General features: G+C 41.2%; 1 protein-coding gene across 1 annotated transcript; it reads right to left on the bottom strand.

The window, feature by feature from the left end:
- LOC134405424 (olfactory receptor 14L1-like) lies at nt 1-594 on the bottom strand. The gene has a single exon (XM_063136669.1). The coding sequence runs from the start codon at nt 592-594 to the stop codon at nt 1-3; it is 594 nt and encodes a 197-aa protein (XP_062992739.1).
- Between the last annotated feature and the right edge of the window lie 21,003 nt (nt 595-21,597).

Raw genomic sequence — 21,597 nt, forward strand, 5'->3', positions numbered from 1 at the left:
TTAGCCATGATGAAAGGCAGACCTATGAACACACATGCATTTCCTTATTGCTGCTTTGATTTGTTTGTTCCTCATGCTATAGATGACTGGATTCATCAGTGGGGGAATAACAGAATAGACTGCAGCAGCTGCCAAGTTCAGATTGATAGGCGAGTTTGAGATTGGCTTCAGATAGGCAAAAGAACTAGTAAAAAGGAACAAGGAGACAGCAAGGAAATGGGGAGTACAAGTGGAGAATGTTTTCTTCCTTCCCTGAGTAGATGGGATTCTCATCACCGCTCGGAAGATTTGAATATAAGATAAGATAATGAAAAGGAAGCTCCCAAAGGATAAACATGCTCCAATGATGTGGACACCAATTTCAAGGAAATATCGGTCAGAACACGAGATCTTAAGTAGTTGTGGGATTTCACAGAAAAACTGATCAATGAATTTGGAACAGAAAGACATTGCAAACGTGCCAACTGTGTGCAACATTGCATAGAAAAGGGCAACCATCCATGAAAAGGCTGCCATTTGGATACAAGCCTCCTTGGTCATTGTGGTCTCATAAAACAATGGATCACAGATGGCAACATACCGATCATATGCCATGACCGTGAGGAGAGCAAAGTCTGCTGCCATGAAGAAGATTAGGAAAAATACTTGGCTGGCACATTCGGAATAAGAAATCAGATGCTTGTTGACAAGTGAATTGTACATAGATCTGGGAATAGTGACAGACACAAATCCAATGTCTGCAAGGGATAAATTCACCAGAAAGAAATACATGGGTTTGTGGAGGTGGCATTCCAAAACAATGGTTTTAATGATGAGAAAGTTCCCCACTAGGGCTGCTAAATAAATGGCCAGAAAAACCACACCGTGTAAAATCTGAAGCTCTCGCATTTCAGAAAACCCCAAGAGAAGAAATTCAGTGACTCTGGTTATGTTGGACATTCCACTTCAATGCATTTGCAGACACTGTTGGAAGGAGGAGAAGGACAGTGGTTAGATGATTAGGACGGGACACAGTTTTACCTACTCACCACTCTGGTCAATCATGTACAATATTCTGTGGCTGGCTACAAAGGTCAATCTAAATTGCTTGATGTGGAGGCCCACAATAAAGTGTTGTGGGACATCCCCACCCCATACCAAGTGTTCTTGGCAAGAGAGGAGAAAGGAATTCCCAGAGAATTGGATGGATTTAACCATGATGGTTAAGCCAGAAAACTGGAATGTGTTCAGAAGACACCTACTTTAACTATGGTGGATAAGGCTTTTTGCCTCAGGCACCATGGTTAAAGCCATTGTTTAAGGTGTCTTCTGAACACATTCCAGCTTTCTGGCTTAACCATCATGGTTAAATCCATGGTTTAAGGTGTCTTCTGAGTGGGGCTGATACTGCATTTCAGAGGTGGAAGCTTTAACAACCTTTCCATATAGAAAGAAAGATTTAAAATCATAGCATGGATCTTTCTATCAGTGGGGTGGATCCAAGATCTTCCTTCCATTGATGGAACATCTCTGCTCAAGGAAGGTGTCTCTCTCAGATTTTCAAGGATCCCTCTTCCTTCCCTGAAACTTATCTCACCACCTTCAGATTGTTGGGTTATTGTGCCAGAACTTTTCTCTCTCTGGAACTCTGTTTGTGCTCAGAAACAAACACACATCACACAGGTCTTACACAGCAGAGCTGGTTTATTTCCTTCAGGCTTCTGTGCAGTTCAATTCAGATCAGTTCAGATCAGCACACTGAGGCATGCACAGAGAGCAGTGATCATAGAGCAGTGATCAGTAAGCAGTGATCAGTTCCATTTTACAAAGTGAGAAACTATATACAGATCTACACAATTCTTATCTACATTACATACAGCTGTGATGAGGCTAACTTAGAATCTTGGCAAGGTTCCCAGAACAGCCTCTATCTCAAGGTAATTGCCCACAGATAGTCTTTCTCTGTTTAACCCTGAGATAGCCATACACACACAATTTTAATGACTAAGCAAGTATTTCTTTTCATATACTTAACAGTCCTCCTCTTGCGCATGTTGTTTAAATTGTGTTACAATCTGAGACCCAGCTTTAAAAGCATCTCTTTGTGTTTTACCATTGATACTGGTTTTGTGAATAAATCAGCCAACATCATTTCAGATGGACAATATTCAAGCTTAATCCAGCCCTTCTGAATTATATCTTTCACATGAGAATAACGAACATCCACATGTTTAGTTCTTGGTTTACACTTTTCAGATGTAGCCATACTAATACATGCCTGATTATCCTCAAATATGGTTACTGGTGTCTCAATTTCCAACCTTAGATCAGCAAATAATTGTTTATACCATTCAATCTCATTACAAGCCAGAGATAAGCTGATATATTCTGCTTCTGCACTAGAGGTTGCTACACAATTTTGTTTTCTTGTATACCAATCAATCAAGGATTGATTGTAAAAGAATGCTGCTCCACTGGTAGACTTTCTATCAATTGTGTTAGCCCAGTCAGCATCTGCATAAACACAAAAATTTCCATCTTTGTGTGTAGATATTTCCAATTTGTAATTGATTGTACCTTTTAAATATCTCAATACACGTTTTACAGCTGTCCAATCAGTTACAGAAGGTTTTGTCATTTTTCTGCTTAAAAGATTTACAGCAAATGTAATATCTGGTCTACTTAGGTTTGCTAGATAAAGTAAACTTCCAATCACACTCTGATATTTCTGTATGTCTTCCATTTCAGTACTGTCTGTCTGATTTTGAAAATCAGTGACCATAGGAGTGGCAACAATTTTACAATTCTCCATGCTGTGTTCTTCCAGCAATTTTTTAATTTTGCCACTTTGTTCAATCAGAAATGACCCTGTGTTAGAATCTTTTGAAATTTGCATTCCCAAATAACTTTTCACTGAACCAAGGTCTTTTAACTCAAAATGTCTTTGCAGCTGGTTTACAAATGTGTTTTTCTGTTCTTCTTCATTAAAAACCAGTAACAAATCATCTACATAAATCAGCAAATACACTACATTTGAACCATCCTGTTTTGTGTACAAACAATGATCAGCTTTGCTTTGTTTAAAACCCATTTTGATCAATACATTGTCCAGTTTCTTATTCCAACACCTTGCTGCTTGCCTCAAACCATATATGGATTTTTTCAATTTACAAACTAACCCTGGATTTTTAACAAAACCTTTTGGTTGAGTCATGTAAATTTCCTCTGTTAAATCTCCATATAAGAAAGCTGTTTTGATGTCAAAATGAAATACATTCAATTGTTTTTCTGCTGCAATTTTTAACAAAAGTTTTACACTTGAGTATTTTGTTGTAGGTGCATAAACTTCTTCAAAATCTATTAGATATTTTTGAGCAAATCCTCTTGCTACCAATCTTGCTCTGTAACGTTCCACCTGTCCTTTCTCATTTTGTTTTACTTTGAATACCCATTTACAGGTAATGGCTTTACGACCTTCAGGTAAAGGTACTAGCTCCCACGTTTCATTTTTTTCCATTGCTCTGATTTCCTCTGACATTGCTTCATGCCAGCCCTGAGCTTCTGTAGGTTCCATCTCCTGAATTTCCTCAAATGAAGTAGGTTCATAGGCTATTAGTAAAGCTCTATGAGAAACCTGTTTGCTTTGGTATTCATCTGAATAACGAATTGGAGCTTTGCGTTCCCTTTCTGGTCGCTTTGGCATAGTTACAGGCATAGTTTCCTCCTTTACAGTTTCTTCCCCCTCCCTCTCTTGCTGAGATTGTTCAGGAATTTCTTCTGTTTCTACAGCTTTCTGTTCTACAGGCAAACTTACATACTGTTTTGTTTCCTGCATTTGTTCATGAAAAACTACATCTCTGCTCACAATTACACTTTTGTGATATGGAGACCACAAACGATAGCCTTTTGTTTGTGTATCATATCCCAACAGTTTACATTCCAAACCTCTTTGAGCTAGCTTTCCTGGTCTGTTTTCTTTCTGAATATGAGCAAAACATTTACTTCCAAAAACCCTTATATGTGACACTCTAGGTTTTCTTTTGTAAAACATTTCATATGGGGTTTTTTCATGTACAGAGTGGTAAAGCCTGTTTAACAAATAATTTGAGGTGGACAAAGCTTCTGCCCAGAACAGATTAGACAATCCTGACTCTTTCAATAGAGCTCTTAACATGTTCTGCAAGGTTCTGTTTTTCCTTTCTGCAACTCCATTTTGAAATGGTGAATATGGGGCAGTAAGGTCATGTTGTATACCTTCATCACTGAGGAATTTTTTTAATTGGTTGCTAAGAAATTCACCTCCCCGGTCCGTTCTTAGATTAGCTATAGGTTCTTTAAATCTATTTTTACTCCACTTAACAAAGGCTTTAAACTTTCCAAAAGTTTCACTCTTCTGTTTTAACACATACACAAATCCAAATCTACTGTAATCATCAACAATAGACAAGAAAAATCTGTTTCCTCCTTGACTTGTCTCAAAAGGACCTGCAAGATCTGCATGTATTAATTCAAAAATTCTTTTTGTTGTTCTCTCACTATGTTTTGGAATGTTTGACTTATGACACTTGGTTTCACTGCATACATTACATTCTACATAGTTAGAACATGGTTTGATTTTCACCCCTTCACACAATTCTGGAATCTTAGAAATTGTTTTATAGTTAGCATGACCAAACCTTTTATGAGTTAAATGGATGCACTCTTGGTGTGGTTTGCAATTGGCTATTGTTTTTGTTGTGACTTTGCTGGCTACAACTTCATTTTCTGTACAAGTATTAATCACATACAAAGATTCTTTCATTATTCCCTGCACACACACCTTGTTTCCCTGTTTTATAGTACAATTTTCTTCAGTAAAACAAACCTCATACCCCATTTCTGTTAACTGAAACACACTTAGAAGGTTTGTTTCCAATTCTGGTACATATAAAACACTTTGTAGTTCAACTCCCAGACAATCAAAATATACATTACCCACACCACAAATCTGGATTTTTGTTCCATTTGCAAGGGTAACACACTTTTGCTCTGAAGTAGAAGTTTCCAAGGTTACAAATGAAAGTTTGTCTTTTGCCATACTTATTGAAGCCCCAGAGTCCAAAAACCAAGGATTCATTGTCTTTTTGACTCTTGCTAGAAGACACTTCTTTGTTGATTCAGCTTCATTCATGTTGTTTTCTTCTCTCCACTTTGCTGTTGACTGCTTTTTCTTCTTGTTGTTGCAATCCCGCCTTAAGTGTCCTGTGGAACCACAGTTAAAGCATTTCCTTGCCTTTAATGCAGCCACCACGTCAGAAGATTTATGGCTTTGTTGAAATTCAGCCACAGGAAGTTTAAGGCTCTGTTGTTTTGAAGCTTGTCTTCTTTCATAGGTTTCCAGTAGTTTTCCAGCTACATACTCGAGGGTTAAATTTTTCTCTTCTTGACTTTCCATCATGGTGACAACCGCGTCATACGATGAATCAAGACTTGACAAAATCACATAGACTTGGTGTATAGTTGTAAACTCCATCCCTCGTGCCCTGAGTTGATTGAAGATTTCTCTCATGCTTTTCAAATGGTTTGACATAGACTCCCCTGGTTTCAGCTTCATTCCATACAGTTTCCGGGTTAGAATTACTTTACTGCCCGCTGTTTCTCTTTGATATACAGCTTGTAGCGCATTCCAGCACTCTTTTGATGTATTCAAAAACTGAATGAAGGAAATTTGAGAGTCTTCCACAGCTAATGCAATAACTGCCATTGCTTTTGCATCGTCCTTAAACCATTTAGCATTCTGTGGATCTGCTCTATCTGGTGGATCCTCTGTGACTACATACCACAGTTCAGCCTGAATCAGATACATTTGCATTTTGTAAGACCATAATGCATAGTTAGAGTCATTCAGCTTTTCCAACAATTGATGCAAACCAGACATATTAGCTCCTGCCATTCCCTCTGCTTTAGGAATTGGTATCTCACCGTCCTCCTGCTCAGAGTCCTCCTCAGAGTCAGCCGACTGAGATTTTTCCTCACTTTGCAGCACTGGCTTTAGCTTGATGTCTTCCTTCATCAACAGTTTTCTGTTTTAGCAGACTCCTGGTTCTGGTTCTGATACTGCACCATTCCCATCAAGTTCTGGTTCTTCTGCCTGGATTAGGCTGGCGTAGGCTGGTCTAGGCTAGACTGGGCCCATAACCTTTGTTGGGTTATTGTGCCAGAACTTTTCTCTCTCTGGAACTCTGTTTGTGCTCAGAAACAAACACACATCACACAGGTCTTACACAGCAGAGCTGGTTTATTTCCTTCAGGCTTCTGTGCAGTTCAATTCAGATCAGTTCAGATCAGCACACTGAGGCATGCACAGAGAGCAGTGATCATAGAGCAGTGATCAGTAAGCAGTGATCAGTTCCATTTTACAAAGTGAGAAACTATATACAGATCTACACAATTCTTATCTACATTACATACAGCTGTGATGAGGCTAACTTAGAATCTTGGCAAGGTTCCCAGAACAGCCTCTATCTCAAGGTAATTGCCCACAGATAGTCTTTCTCTGTTTAACCCTGAGATAGCCATACACACACAATTTTAATGACTAAGCAAGTATTTCTTTTCATATACTTAACACAGATGAGTCCCCTGACCCTCTGTGCAGCAACTTTAGAGGTCTAAAAATACTATTTAAATATGTATTTAAATGTGAATTTTTGTGCATATGTTCTTTAAAATGCACATTAATGCTGAAATGACATGGGACAGAGTTTTGGGCATACATATGGACCCATAAATAGCCTGATTTACCCATTTCAAGTTATACGTGTGTGCTTACATATATAACTATTGAACAGGGAAAGCTTACTGTACAAATAATAGCTTTATTTAAAAACAACAACCACAACAACTCAAGCCCATAGAAGCGAAGACATTTGAGCTAAAGCCACAAATACAATCTATTTGATAATATTTATCTTATATCCTTTGGTAAGACTTCGGAAATGTTAAAGAGCTAATACCATACCATTAAACATAACTAATGCAGGGGTGTTAGCAAATAACTAATCATTCAGAGAAAGAAGGGAGGAAAATGTAGAGGCACAGAGTGAAATCCTCAGAAAGGGAGAAATAGAAAGGAATAGCATAAGTTAACTGGTGATCGGCAAGACCGAATTGTTTAAATTTTGCTCCATTTTACCTCCAACTGACAGTACAAATGGCTTTCTCATCTGATTTTTCTTTCTTTCCTTAGTGATGTATCCAATAATCTGTTGCTCCTCCCATAGCCCTTTTAAGAATGCTGTCACAAGTTCCACTCCCATGAGTCCAGCCCCATTTAACAGAATAGGCCCATGATGGCAAACAATTATTTCATAATTGAGACCAAAGAAATATTATACTCAAATGATAATTGTTCTTAACATTACTTGTTCTTTGGCTGAGTTGAGTTCTACAGTTCTAAAACTGGTTTACACTAGATATGGCTGAGCTATCGGTGGTTTGACTTGAATTAGCTCAGAAATAAGACAAAGACATTTTTGCTCCTGAAATTGGAAAGTGGTTTTGCTAGTTTCTGAGGTGATTCGTATTCAAACAGGGTCCCAAGGTGGTTTGAAGTGGTTAGTGATCCCAGGGATCTTGGGACCTCACTTCACAGCAGGGCCAAGGGAACATTTGATATAGTACTTGGTTTTAATGCTCAATCTTCTCTGGTTGTGTTGACATTCACAATTGCTTCTACATGATTATTTAAAACACTGGTGGTAATAATGGCAGCTCATACCCTTGTACCCTCATACCCTACTGTTTGTACCCTCATACCCTACTCATACCCTACTGTTTGTACCCTCATACCCTCATACCCTACTGTTACTTTCTACTGTTAGTTTTTCCCTACCCTGTGCCTGCTTACCCTACCCTGTACCTGTTTGCATTCTCTTCCCCTCCTTATTGTTTTACTATGATTTTATTAGATTGTAAGCCTATGCGGCAGGGTCTTGCTATTTACTGTTTTACTCTGTACAGCACCATGTACATTGATGGTGCTATATAAATAAATAATAATAATAATAATAATAATAATAATAATAATAATAATAGTATGTTAATCACTTGACAATTGCAGCATTAAGTGGTCACTTATACATATGAATAAACCATCAGAAACTAAACATCACTGGATACAATGGCTGGAGACAATTGTTATTTTTCATGAGAGGTCATCTATCTCTAAGAGTCCCCACCCCTGCAACTGAACCCACCCTCGCTACCCCTGCCCACCACCCAGACTTACCTGTAAATCATGTCCTCCTCCCAGAGACCCAAGCTGTGTTTTATAGTTAAGATCGTGGTGGCTCCCTTATTTACTATAGCTATGGCCACAAACTATGGCCCTTTAAGGCCACTGTAATTTGTGGCCATAGATCGAGTAAATAAGAGAGCCCCCTTGACCTTAACTATAAAATGTGGCTTGGCTCTCTGGGAGGAGGACACAATTTGCAGGTAAGTCCTGGCAGTGTGAGCTCTGGATTGGGGAGAGGAGGCTGCAAATGGTGGGGTGAGGGGGCTGTGAGCGGGGAATGGGGAGTCAGGAATCCCATGGATTCTTAGGTGGCCTTACACTCAGCTTCCCTGGGTGCTGTCTGCATGGCCAACTCCCAGGAACCTGCAAGGCCAAGTCGCTTTGGGGGACCGAATCCCGCTTCAGTGCCTTGGCAAGGCTAGCACACACACACACACCCAAAGTGCCCCAAGTCAAATCAGGGCCATTTCAGAGGCTCTAAATTGGCCTCTGAGGTGAGTTTGGGTGTGTGTGCACAGCTCTAGTATCCAATGGTGGCACTCCACTAAATCAAATGTCATTTGCATAACTCCTCTGAAATGATTGGTTGCACTGGCAGAATTTGCACAAGCTAAGCACCTTGTGCTAGCAGAGCAAAGTGGAACTTTAGTTGGATTCTCCCCTTGTGCATAGTTGTGAAACAAGTTTCCGCTTGTGCAACATCACCCGCACCAGTGGAATGACATCATTGTACACTGCCCAATGATTCCATTCAACAAGAACAGGATGAAAGGAATATTTATCTCTATTATACAGAGATATATGAAATAATTGTAAAACCAAAGTACCCTATACCTAAGAATGCATAAAAGGTTATAGCTTAATCTTCACAGACTCATGAATTTTAGCTGGAGATAAAGTTTATCAACAAAGGTCCAGGTAAGGACTCCCCAACCTCTTTGGACCTGTGGAAACCCTTGGGAATTTGAGAAACTGCTGTGGGCACCACCAACAAGTGGTTGCCATGGGGGATGTGACTAATCCCAAAATGGCTGCCATTGGGGCCTGGTTAGTAAAAAGAGGTGGATGGGAGAAATATTGAGGCTAGAAGCTGGGGGAAATATATGGAGAACCTGGTGAAATTCCCTCTTCATCACCACAGTTAAAGCTGCAAGACTATACTAGAGTGACCCGGTTTAAACAAGGGCAGGGCCACTGCAGCTTTAACTGTTGTGATGAAGAGGGAATTTCACCAGGTTCCCCATATATACAAATGACACCTGCTGAAATTTCCTTTTCTATGCAACTGTTAAAGATACAGGAGCCCTGACATCCTTTTCATATGGTGAACCTAATATATATGGAAGTTGAAATATATAACTGTGTTTGCAGCTCACTTCGTAGTTACACCACTTTTGTTCCCTTAACTGAGTGGTAACTCTTTAAACATCAGAACCTGTGGAAATTCTACCAATCTGTAGAATCAGCTGCTTGTAAGCTCAGGCTACATGGCAAATCAGTCATTACCTGTTTCCTCATTTGCTCAGTCTTCTTCTATATTCACAACCTCCCATGTGGGCTACTGGAACTTAGGTGAGTTGTTTGAAAAAAAGTCTCATGTTGCCTCCAAGATTAAGAGCAACCTATCCCATCTAGTTTATAATTGTCCACGCTTGTTCAAAGGGGTACAGAAAAAACTAGCTTCATCACAGTAAATATTGGCTGCTATTACAACAGCCAGGCCCCAATGGCTTCCTGCTCATTTCACTTCTGGTAGTAATACTTGAGAAGTTGATTGGAGGAAGGTTTTCTTCATCACACTGAAGCCTCAAAGTGCTCACCAGTATATTCCTCTTTTCCAATCCAAGCTTCACTGTGCTACTAGTTGTTCATAGCACCACAGCAGGGCTTAGCTAATCAAATTACCTGAATCAAACCAGATTGCTGTGACTCCCTTCCCCCGATGTCTGAGTATGCACTGTACAAGAAAGAGGGCCCAGTCTCAAGGCCAATCCCCATAAATTCTTACTCAGCCTAGCTGTGTAGCCTGACCTACACTCTCACAAACTAAGGTGGGAAGGTGGGAAACTACAGCTGAAGTGGAAAATGCTGCAAGGGAACTGGGTCCAATTTATACACGTATGCCTCCACTCTCCCACAGAAGGTCTTCTCGGCTCACTTGCCAAATTCTCCTTCTATGTTATGTTTCCTCTCAGGAGGGGCCAAGGCAACCCAGTCATTCCCACAACCTATAGGCAGGGGGCATGCCATTCCTTGGGATGACAAGTAGATGAATTTTGCTACATCTTGTAGTCAGTTGACTGTGAGACTAAATTGCAACCTAATCTTCATGTAGTTTGTACTAACATAGGTTAAGTTTTAAGTAGCCATTACAAAATATATCAGGGGTGGGGTACTTGTGGCCCTCCAGATGTTGTTGGGAGTACAACTCTCATAATCCTTGACCATTAGCCATGGTGGCTTGGACTAATGGGAGTTGGTCCAACATCTGGTTCAGCATACAGTTTCCCCTTCCCTCTGGTGAACTTCAGTTTTCTGCTAATACAAGAGTTCCAGTTTTGTGTCAGGTAGGAACTGTTACAGTAAGAAAGAAATGGGGTAACCTCAATTGACCACAGGCTGTGTGTGTGTGTATCTCTATTGGCCTTCTGGAGGGGAGCAAAATGGCCTCATTCAGGCAACACGCTAAACCATAATGCTTAACCACAAAATGTTTAACAGAATGCATTTGGGCTAACTTTGTTTTATTGGAAAGACATTTAATAAATTATTTCAATAACAAACAAATGGATTTCAGCTTATACCTCCATTAATCCCAGTGTTCTTTCCTCATTATATTATGGATTCACCTATTTTCAGTATTTATTAAAAATTTGCATGGGGTTTTTGAAAAAGCTCCAGCAGCAATAGAAATGGTTCTAATAACACAGCATTCCAGCCCTTCCACAAATTAACCAACCCAATAGGATTCATCTTCTAATTTTGTTCAGTGTGTCACTATCTTATACTTATGTTGCCCATTTGCAGACCTTAATTTCTAAAAACAAAACAAAAAGAGTTACTGAGGTTTCAAACTCACACCCTGAGACCCTGGTAAGCGGGGCTCTCTCTAGCTACTATGGCCTTATGTAGACCTAAAGTTTATCCCAGGATCATCCTGGGGTAACCCCTGTTCATGTAAATAACACACAGGATATCTCGGGACGAGGCAGGGATGACCCCGGGATAATCCCGGGAAAAACTTTAGGTCTAGCTAAGGCCTAAGTCTAATGAGGAACACACTCTGCACCATCTCAGAAGCACTTTAACCTCTTCTTGCTTCATTGGTTTGAGGGCTAAATCGTATTATGTAAAACAGATTCCAGCTCTGAAGCCCAGTGAGGTCTAACACAAATTTAAGCCAACATTTTGATTCTGTTTCCCCATGGTTGAACTCTCTAGCCATCTAATGTCATTTTGTTTTCCTCAGAGCCACTGCTGATATACTTGATTGGGCTCCAGTGACCATATCTTAATGACCCAACTAGAAAAGACATGTATAAATCCTTCTCATACTATTTTACCTTGGAACCTGCTGCCTCCACAAATTTGCATCTCAGTAGAACTAGATGAGTGGATAACTCAGTAGGCAATTGAGCACTTTAGCAGAGGAATAATGTACAAAAGCCAGTACACAGGCCTGGATAAATGGGAAGTCAGAGAAAAAAATTACAGTATGTGAGAGATCTACCTCCATGGAAGGTGAGACAAAGCTATAGATAATGTATTGCTCATGCTTCAATGACATGAGAATCTGAGATACAGATGTATAGAGAGACTGAAAGGAAAGATGCTCTGTTAGAGTGGCAGAGCAAACATTCAGACAGATATACAGACAAGCAGACAAAGCACTGGGGATAAAAGAGAAATTACCTCACAGCTTGGAAAAAAATAGAAGGTAAGTATTTTCATCTGGTTCTTTTTTCTCGTTAATTGTTTGAGTTTCTCCATGTACAATTATTGAAACAATTTCTGTTATTGCAGAAGATCAACCCTAATGACTGGCCATGCCTGTTAAGTCTTCACCCTTAGCTTCCAGTGTCCTGGCTTTGTGGAACTCGAAGTAATATTACAAAATGTGAGAGATCTACCTCCATGGAATGTGAGGCAAAGCTATAGATAATGTATTGCACATGCATCTCAACTTTGGTTTTAAACTGGCTGCTTTTTTTTTTTTTTTTTGATGATTGAATTTCCCTAGTTTTCAGATAGAAAGTTTCTTCCCAGGGTATTTGAATCTGCTTACGAGTCAACCTACATTAAACATGAAATTATAAATACTTAACTATTGACAATCGTCATTCAATTTCAAGATGCACACTTATTTGTTCAGGTGTACACCTAAAGAAACATGCGGGCAACCTGGTTTACTAGTTAGAACAACCAAAAGCATAAAAATAGGGTAATACAGTGATCAAAAGTCACAATCCAAGTTTTTGTAGTATGCAGCACTTCTTCGTGTTGAAATATAATAAAAAAGGAGGGTATAGAGCTGTGTATTGGACCCACCCCTCCTGCGATGAAAAATAAAGAGTGTGGATTCCAAATGGAGGCTGCAGTTCTATTCTGACTTACTAGGTAATATGTCCTGTTAAACAACATCCAACTTTAATTTGAGTAATATGGGATGGGTAGTGGCTCCAGGAACTTGACCAGCCTTCTCAATAGGGCTTAGTTCTGAGTAACCTACATAGGATTACAGTTCATTGTGTCAGTCGTTAAAATATTCTTTCTGTCTGACAGATGCAAGGTCAGCAGGTGCCATTTGCCATGTCTCTGGCTTTATAAATATCTTCTGATATTCTGTCTCAGAATGATGATGATGATGATGATGCCAGTATAATATAAACATTGTTGCAAAGTGCTGTGGCATGTGCCAGCACCTATGAGGGAGAAGTTTGGCAAGCAGAGCTCCATCCCTCCCACTCATGGATGGAGGCATAAATAAGGATAGATAAACATAGCTAAGCTGGAATAGAATCCAGGCTAAAAAAACAAGATGATACTTCCATGTTCACACATCACTTTTAGTGCTAAGCACCCTGCTGAAATAGGGATTTAGAAGTGTTTGCTAGCTTCCACTCAGATTAGACAGTGTTAATGGAATTAACCTAGACTATATATTTGAGACTAAAGGCTAGAGACTCTAGCCTACATGCCAGGAACACTAGTGGTGGTTGGAAGGGCTGGGGGCACACCATGTCACAGATCGCTAATGCGAATTCCTTGCCATCACATGGCCAGCTCTCAGCCCCCATGCTGATCTGGTCTTGGCACCACATCTCCAAGATCCCTGATGGGATTCCTCATCATGTGGGAACCGGGAGCCCAATCCCACTCCCCCTCACCAATGGACCCAGCCCAATGCCTATCACACCTACTTATGTTGGGACAAATGTTATCAAATTAAGCATCCACAAAGAATTTACTTGTAGTTCAGATCTATTTATTTACAATGGAATTAATCTTGCAATTAATATTGCAACTGAATTAATCTTTGCCAATTAGTGTGCAGGTAAAATTCCTTCCCAGCCCCATTCACTGGAGGCTACTTCTGCCAGTGCAAGACATCTTACTCCTGGGAGTGGCTGGGTGCCGAAGTCAGCAACTGCAATCCTTAAGCCACATGGGAGGTCTGCCTTTGGGAGCCTCAAGCTGAACTGGAGGCAGAAGAGAGGAGAAATCTCATTCTGCTGGTTCCACCTCTTTGGCTCTTTCCCACCAGTGTGCTGATTGGCTCAGTAGTACCTTCCTGGGAAGGAGTTGTTACTGCTGGGGCTGTACTGCTGCAGTGGCTGTTCCACTGCTCTTTACCAGCCCTTCTCGCTTCACTACCAGCCTGCTTGCCCCCACAATACATCTCTCCCAGTTAAGGGCAAGAACTTGGCTACCTTTTGAACTGCTGCTAAGAACTTCACCATACAAGTGAAAGCCACAAACCTGAATGAAGTGCATCAGTACTTTTCACCAAAATTTTGTATGATATGCTGAGCTACAGATTGGAGTGAAAAGTCAATAAAATTGTCAATTTTCAGCACTTTTGGATTTGCTGTAGTGTAGCAATTTATATCAGACCACTTTGGAATTGTAGGTCCTGTAGATCTATGGTTGTCAAGTTTCACATTATTAGGTAAACAGGTGCTATTTTTATAAGTAGTAGAATTTTGAGCCGAACAAAGGTGAAATCATGTCCCCACCAATTTGCCTTCACTAAAATAGCACCAATGTGTCCCATTCATAAACTTTACATGTTCACCACCCCAATTTTAATTGACTTTTCATGTGGGCTTGAATAAGCACCATCAAATTTAAGCACTATCAAATTTAACAGTTCTAAATCCTCTGCTCACAGATTTTCTGTTCAGGCTAAGTAAACCTACATACTTCATACATTGTTAAACTGGAATTTCGTTTGTTGTAGCAGATTTAGGTAGAACTAGTATCTGTTTAGAGGTTTAAAATGTACATAGGAGCTCTATTTGCATACTTCTTTCTGATCCCCCCTTGATATTTCTCCTCTTTTCCCAGCAGAGGCACCACAATGAACACTATGAAGAAAATGTCTAACCAAAGTATCATGACTGAGTTTCTTCTCCTGGAATTCTCTGATATTCGGGAGCTGCAAATTCTATACTTTGCAGCATTTTTCATCATTTATCTGACATCACTGACCGGAAATCTTCTGGTGACCATTGTTGTAGCATTCAACCATAGCCTTCACACTCCAATGTACTTTTTCCTAGTGAATTTATCAATGGTTGACCTTGGTTACATCTCAGTCACCGCCCCTAAAGCCATAACTAATTCCTTATTGGCCACTTGGCAAATTTCTTATTCTGAATGTTTGGCTCAGGTCTTCTTCTTTACCTTTTTTGTTTCATCAGAAATCTATCTCTTGACTGTGATGGCCTATGACCGATACGTGGCCATCTGCAATCCACTTCAATATGAGCAACGTATGAACAAAACAGCCTGCATTCAAATGGTAGCCAGTGTGTGGATTGCAAGCCTTTTGAATGCTGCTTTGCACACCACTTGCACATTTGCAATAACCTTCTGCTCCAATGTCATCAACCAGTTTTTCTGTGAAATCCCACAGCTTCTTCAGATCTCTTGCTCTAAGTCATATGATCTTGAAGACGGAGCTGTGCTCTTTTCTACACTGTTCGGTGTAGCTTGTTTTGCATTCATAATTATTTCCTATTTGCACATTTTTAAAGCAGTGCAGAGGATCCCATCTCTACAGGGAAGGAAAAAAGCCATCTCCACTTGCCTTCCCCACCTCCTTGTCCTTTTCTTGTTCTACTTCACTGGATGCACTGCTTTCTTAGGACCTATCTTTACATCTTCAGGAGAGAGGGGTCTGGTACTTACTGTGATGTATACAGCCATTCCTCCCTCCATGAATCCCATAATTTATAGTATAAGGAATAAAGAGATCTTGACAGGTGTTTGGAGGCTTTTGGGCAAAAGTAAATTTTTCAATTTCATGTACAAATTTTAGGGTTTCAGGGTTTTTTTTTTTAAGAAACGAAGAAACAAGCAAAAGCGACCAACTTTTCCCAAAGCATTTTCAATACAAATTACTGTGTAATAAATTCCCTGTCTGGAGAATTGCAATATAATGCTGGGGTGGGCAACCTCCAGGGGTTGGGGGCACATTCCCCCCCACCATAGTGGCAGCAGAAGGAAAAGGCCTGTTGTAAAAGGAAAAAACAGAGGGGTAAATACCAACATTTGGCAGGACAAAGGCAGCAAAAAACAGCTAATTGGCTTTATTGTAATTCCTGATGTATTGTCAGGACAGAGACATCTCAGAAGGGCCAGGAGCTGTGAGATGAAGCCAGTAGTCAAGACTGAAGAACAAACCAGGAGGCAAGACAGAGGTGCAAAACAGAAGTCACAACCCTTGGAGAATGAAAGGATATAGGACTAAGAAAAACCTTGTCCCTATTCATGCTTTCCAAAGAATGCATGAGGTGTCAAAGTGAGAACGGATCAGCACATGATAGCCCTGTCCCCAACATCCCAGGGCACACTGGTTTCTGCCCCTTTATTCTCCATGAGTAGAACATTCCACAAAATCAAGGCCCCACTTTTATCAGGGTCCACACATATGTGGTATGTTCTACTCATGCTACGTTTAATATGAATGGAAGACTACTTCTGAAGTTTCTGCTCAATGCCTGATATACATGGGGACATTTGGGCAGGCCAATGTACACAGTCCCATCACCACTTTGAGCCCTCATGGATACACACACACACACACACACACACACACACATATTAGGCAGTTAGAAAATATAATTGTGTCTATTAAGTCTTCAACCTTATCTTCCAATGTCCTGGCTTTGTGGAGCTTGAAGCAATATTACAAAATGTGAGAGATCTACCTCCATGGAATATGAGACAACGCTATAGATAACATATTGCTCATGCATCTCAACTTTGGTCTTAAACTGGCAGATGATGATGATGATGATGATTATTATTATTATTATTATTATTATTATTATTATTGTTGTTGTTGTTGTTGTTGAATTTCCCTAGTTTTCAGATAGAAACTCTCTTCCCAAGGTATTTAAATCTGCTTATGAGTCAACCTACATTACACATGAGATTATAAATTCTTGACTAATGACAATCATAATTTAATTTCTAGTTGCACACTTAGTTGTTTAGGTAAACACCTAAAGAAATGTACAGGCAACAAGGTTTGCTAATTAGAACAACCAAAAGCATAATAGGGGAGTAATGCAGTGATCCAAAGTCACGAACCTATGTTTCGAGGTATCCAGCACTTCTTTGTACTGAATTATAAGAAGAAGGGAGGGTGTACGACTGTTTATCAGAACTCTCTCCTGTGATAAAGAATAGTGTGGATTCGATATGGAGGCTGCAGTTCTATTATGACTTACTAGGTAATATGTCCTATTAAAATTCAATGTTTATTTGAGTAATATGGGATGGGTGGTGCTCCAGGAACTTGTCAAGCCTCATCAATAGGGCTTAGTTGGAGTAACCTACATAGGATTATAGTTCATTGCATGAGTAGTTAAAATTGTCTATCCCTGTCTCCAAAAGTATAGGACTTCCTTCTAATTAAACTTACATCAAGACTTTAACTTCCATACCCACTGAAATCCCTCCAGTTTTCTGTCTGACTGGCACAAAGTCATCAGGTGTCATTTGCCATGTCTCTGGCTCTATAAACATCTTCTAATATTCTGTCTCAGAATGATGCTGAGGATGCTGAGGATGACAACGACACCAGTATTATATAAACCTTATTGCAAAGTGATGGGGCACGTAATGAGGCAAACGTTTGTCAAGCAGAGTTCCATCCCTCCCACCCATAGATGGAGGCATAAATAAGGACAGAGAAGCATAGCTAAAGTAGAATAGAACCCAGACTAAAAAATCAAGATGATACTTCCATGTTTAGAAATCACTTTTGGTGCTCAGCATCCTGCTGAAATAGGGATTCAGAAGTGTTCACTGTCTTCCACTTAGAATAGATACAGTGTCAATGGAACTAACTTAGAGTATACATTTGAGTCTAAAGGCCTAGAGCCTTTAGACTAGTTGGATTCTAAAGGCCTAGAGCCACCTCCATACCTAACTGTTCCCTGCCCCTTCCTGGCATGTAACCTTACTCTTTCTCTCCCCTCTACCCATTTGCCTTTCTATTTCCATCTTTCCCCCGGCTTCAAGCCTCAATATTTCTCCCATCCACCTCTTTTTACTAACCAGGCCCCAATGGCAGCCATTTTGGGATTAGTCACATCCCCCATGGCAACCACTTGTTGGTGGTGCCCACAGCAGTTTCTCAAATTCCCAAGGGTTTCCACAGGTCCAAAGAGGTTGGGGAGTCCTTACCTGGACCTTTGTTGATAAACTTTATCTCCAGCTAAAATTCATGAGTCTGTGAAGATTAAACTATAACCCTTTATGCATTCTTAGGTATAGGGTACTTTGGTTTTACAATTATTTCATATATCTCTGTATAATAGAGATTAGGGGTGTGCACGGACCCCCCGCTCCGCTTCACTTGCAGATCCGCCATTTTCCGGATCGGGCCACTCCGCCCCGCCCCCGCTCCGCCCACTTCCGCTCCGCTCCGCCCGGAGCTCCGGATCCGGATCCGGAGCTCCGTTTCCCCCCCCCCCATAGGCTTGCATTGAAAGCTAAAAAATTATACAACTTTTTTTCTGTTCAAGTTAGAAACCTCATGTTTGGCACCATGACACCTCATGGGGATATACACACGCATGCCAAGTTTCAAAGCAATCCCATCATCCCCTGATTTTTGGCGAATTTTTGAAAATCGGGCACCCCACACACACCATCCCTGCGAGGTGGGCAGGGGAGGAGGGAGGGAAGGCAGGCAGGCATGCAGCTGGCATTTCTGGGGGCATAAGGAAGTGAGCCAAGGATAAGCCAGTAATGCATATAAAATGGAATAAATCAATCAATAAACAAAGGAGGGGTGGAATTAAAAGCAGCAGTGTTGCTCAATAAACAACAAGAAGAACTTTTTTTAAAAGGCTATATCTGTCTTTTACCAGCAATAGGGGGACGTGCCCGGGGGAGGGGGAAGTAGCTGCCAGTTCAAGACACTGACAGCCACAGCTCTGAGAAGAAGTAAAACGCTCACTTCGACTCAGAACAGGCATTGCTCCACCACTGAAAAGTGACCATTCACTTCAACTCATGATAGGCATTGCTCCACCGTTTTACTCTCTTTGGAAGGCTCTATGGCCTTCCAGTGCAGGAGAGAGTGGGGGCACGTCCACGATGAGATGCCCTAGGGGAGCTCATCCCCTTGCACCACATCGATTCAGTTGTTCCCCAAGGTTAGGGTGGGGAGCAGTGCTGTGTTTCTATCTCTTATTCTTGGCTTAGTATATGATTTCAGGTTGTGTTTGTGCATTTGGTGGGGCTACTGTGTTAAAAAACACGGGGAAAAGCCCGTTCAGATGAAGAAAGAGAAGTTTCCCAGAATCCCAAGTTACCTATTTTGCCTATGCCCTCCTCCAACTTTGGGATCATCATGACCGGGAGCTGACTCTGCCCCTCAGCCCTTTGAAAAAGGTATTTTTCCCGCCGATTTTTTAAAAACGTCTAGCCCGCGACCCGTACGATGCAGAAAGTTGAGAGTGGTCTCAAAATGACCCCCATCCACGACTCTCTGTACACAAGAATTTTCAGAACGATAGCTTAAACCCCCCCCAGTTATCCCCGATTCTTTCCCTCAATGCAATCCTATGGGCGAAAAGCCGAAAACGCAGTTTGAGCCGCGCGGTTGACCCGATTTTCACAAAAACATTGCACGTGAACCACAGCACGCAGAAAGTTGAGAGTAGTCTCAAAATGACCCCCATCCACGACTCTCTGTGCACAAGAATTTTCAGAACGATAGCTTAAACCCCCCCCCAGTTATCCCCGATTCTTTCCCTCAATGCAATCCTATGGGCGAAAAGCCAAAACGCAGTTTGAGCCGCGCGGTTGACCCGATTTTCACAAAAATATAGCACGCGACACGGACAACGCAGAGAGGTGAGAGTGGTCTCAAAATGACCCCCATCCACGACTCTCTGAGCACAAGAATTTCCAGAGCGATAGCTTCAAAAACAACGTAGTTATGCGCGATTATTTGCCACAATGCAATCCTATGGCGAAATGTTTTCAAGATGGCGACCGGAGCGCTCCGCCTGAACTCGGAGCTCCGAAAAATGGTCGCTTCTCTTCGCCTTGCTTCTAGGGGGTCCACGGTCCGCTCCTACTCCGCCTCTGGGTAAGGCGGAGCAGGCCAATCCGCTACTGCTTCTACGCTCCTAATCGGAGCGGAGCACATCCCTAATAGAGATAAATATTCCTTTCATCCTGTTCTTGTTGAATGGAGTCATTGGGCAGTATACAATGATGTCATTCCACTGGTGCAGGTGATGTTGCACAAGTGGAAACTTGTTTCACAACTATGCACAAGGGGGGAATCCAACTAAAGTTCCACTTTGCTCTGCTAGCACAAGGTGCTTAGCTTGTGCAAATTCTGCCAGTGCAACCAATCATTTCAGAGGAGTTATGCAAATGACATTTGATTTAGTGGAGTGCCACCATTGGATACTAGAGCTGTGCACACACACCCAAACTCACCTCAGAGGCCAATTTAGAGCCTCTGAAATGGCCCTGATTTGACTTGGGGCACTTTGGGTGTGTGTGTGTGTGTGTGTGTGTGTGTGTGTGTGTGTGTGTGTGTGCTAGCCTTGCCAAGGCACTGAAGCGGGATTCGGTCCCCCAAAGCGACTTGGCCTTGCAGGTTCCATGGGATTCCTGACTCCCCATTCCCCGCTCACAGCCCCCTCACCCCACCATTTGCAGCCTCCTCTCCCCAATCCAGAGCTCACACTGCCAGGACTTACCTGCAAATTGTGTCCTCCTCCCAGAGAGCCAAGCCACATTTTATAGTTAAGGTCAAGGGGGCTCTCTTATTTACTCGATCTATGGCCACAAATTACAGTGGCCTTAAAGGGCCATAGTTTGTGGCCATAGCTATAGTAAATAAGAGAGCCACCATGTTCTTAACTATAAAACACAGCTTGGGTCTCTGGGAGGAGGACGTGATTTACAGGTAAGTCTGGGTGGTGGGCAGGGGTAGCGAGGGTGGGTTCAGTTGCAGGGGTGGGGACTCTTAGAGATAGATGACCTCTCATGAAAAATAACAATTGTCTCCAGCCATTGTATCCAGTGATGTTTAGTCTCTGATGGTTTATTCATATGTATAAGTGACCACTTAATGCTGCAATTGTCAAGTGATTAACATACAAGGGTATGAGCTGCCATTATTACTACCAGATGTTGGTAAAACAGATGTTTTACTGTTTTGTAGATTTTATCTAGGGGCTAGAAACGATCTTCTGAACCCTATTTTACAATCTTATCCTGGTCACCCAACTGAATTCTTAACGTCTCTTTTACTTTGTAATATTGACAAATCCATCACTGAGCAAGTGGCCAAGTTTTTGAACTTGGCCATTTCTTTTAGATCGTCTATGATCACCTGACTTTTTAGTAGTTAATGGTATGTTCAGTTTGCTTGTATGTAAAATTTTTATTTGCTGGAATGGTCTATTGACTGCAATAAACTGTTGTTGTTGTTGTACAAAGATGTATTACCACCAGTGTTTTAAATAATCATGTAGAAGCAATTGTGAATGTCAACACAACCAGAGAAGATTGAGCATTAAAACCAAGTACTCTATCAAATGTTCCCTTGGCCCTGCTGTGAAGTGAGGTCC

The sequence above is a fragment of the Elgaria multicarinata genome, chromosome 11, assembly GCF_023053635.1.
Source record: "Elgaria multicarinata webbii isolate HBS135686 ecotype San Diego chromosome 11, rElgMul1.1.pri, whole genome shotgun sequence".
Lineage (NCBI taxonomy): Eukaryota > Metazoa > Chordata > Lepidosauria > Squamata > Anguidae > Elgaria > Elgaria multicarinata.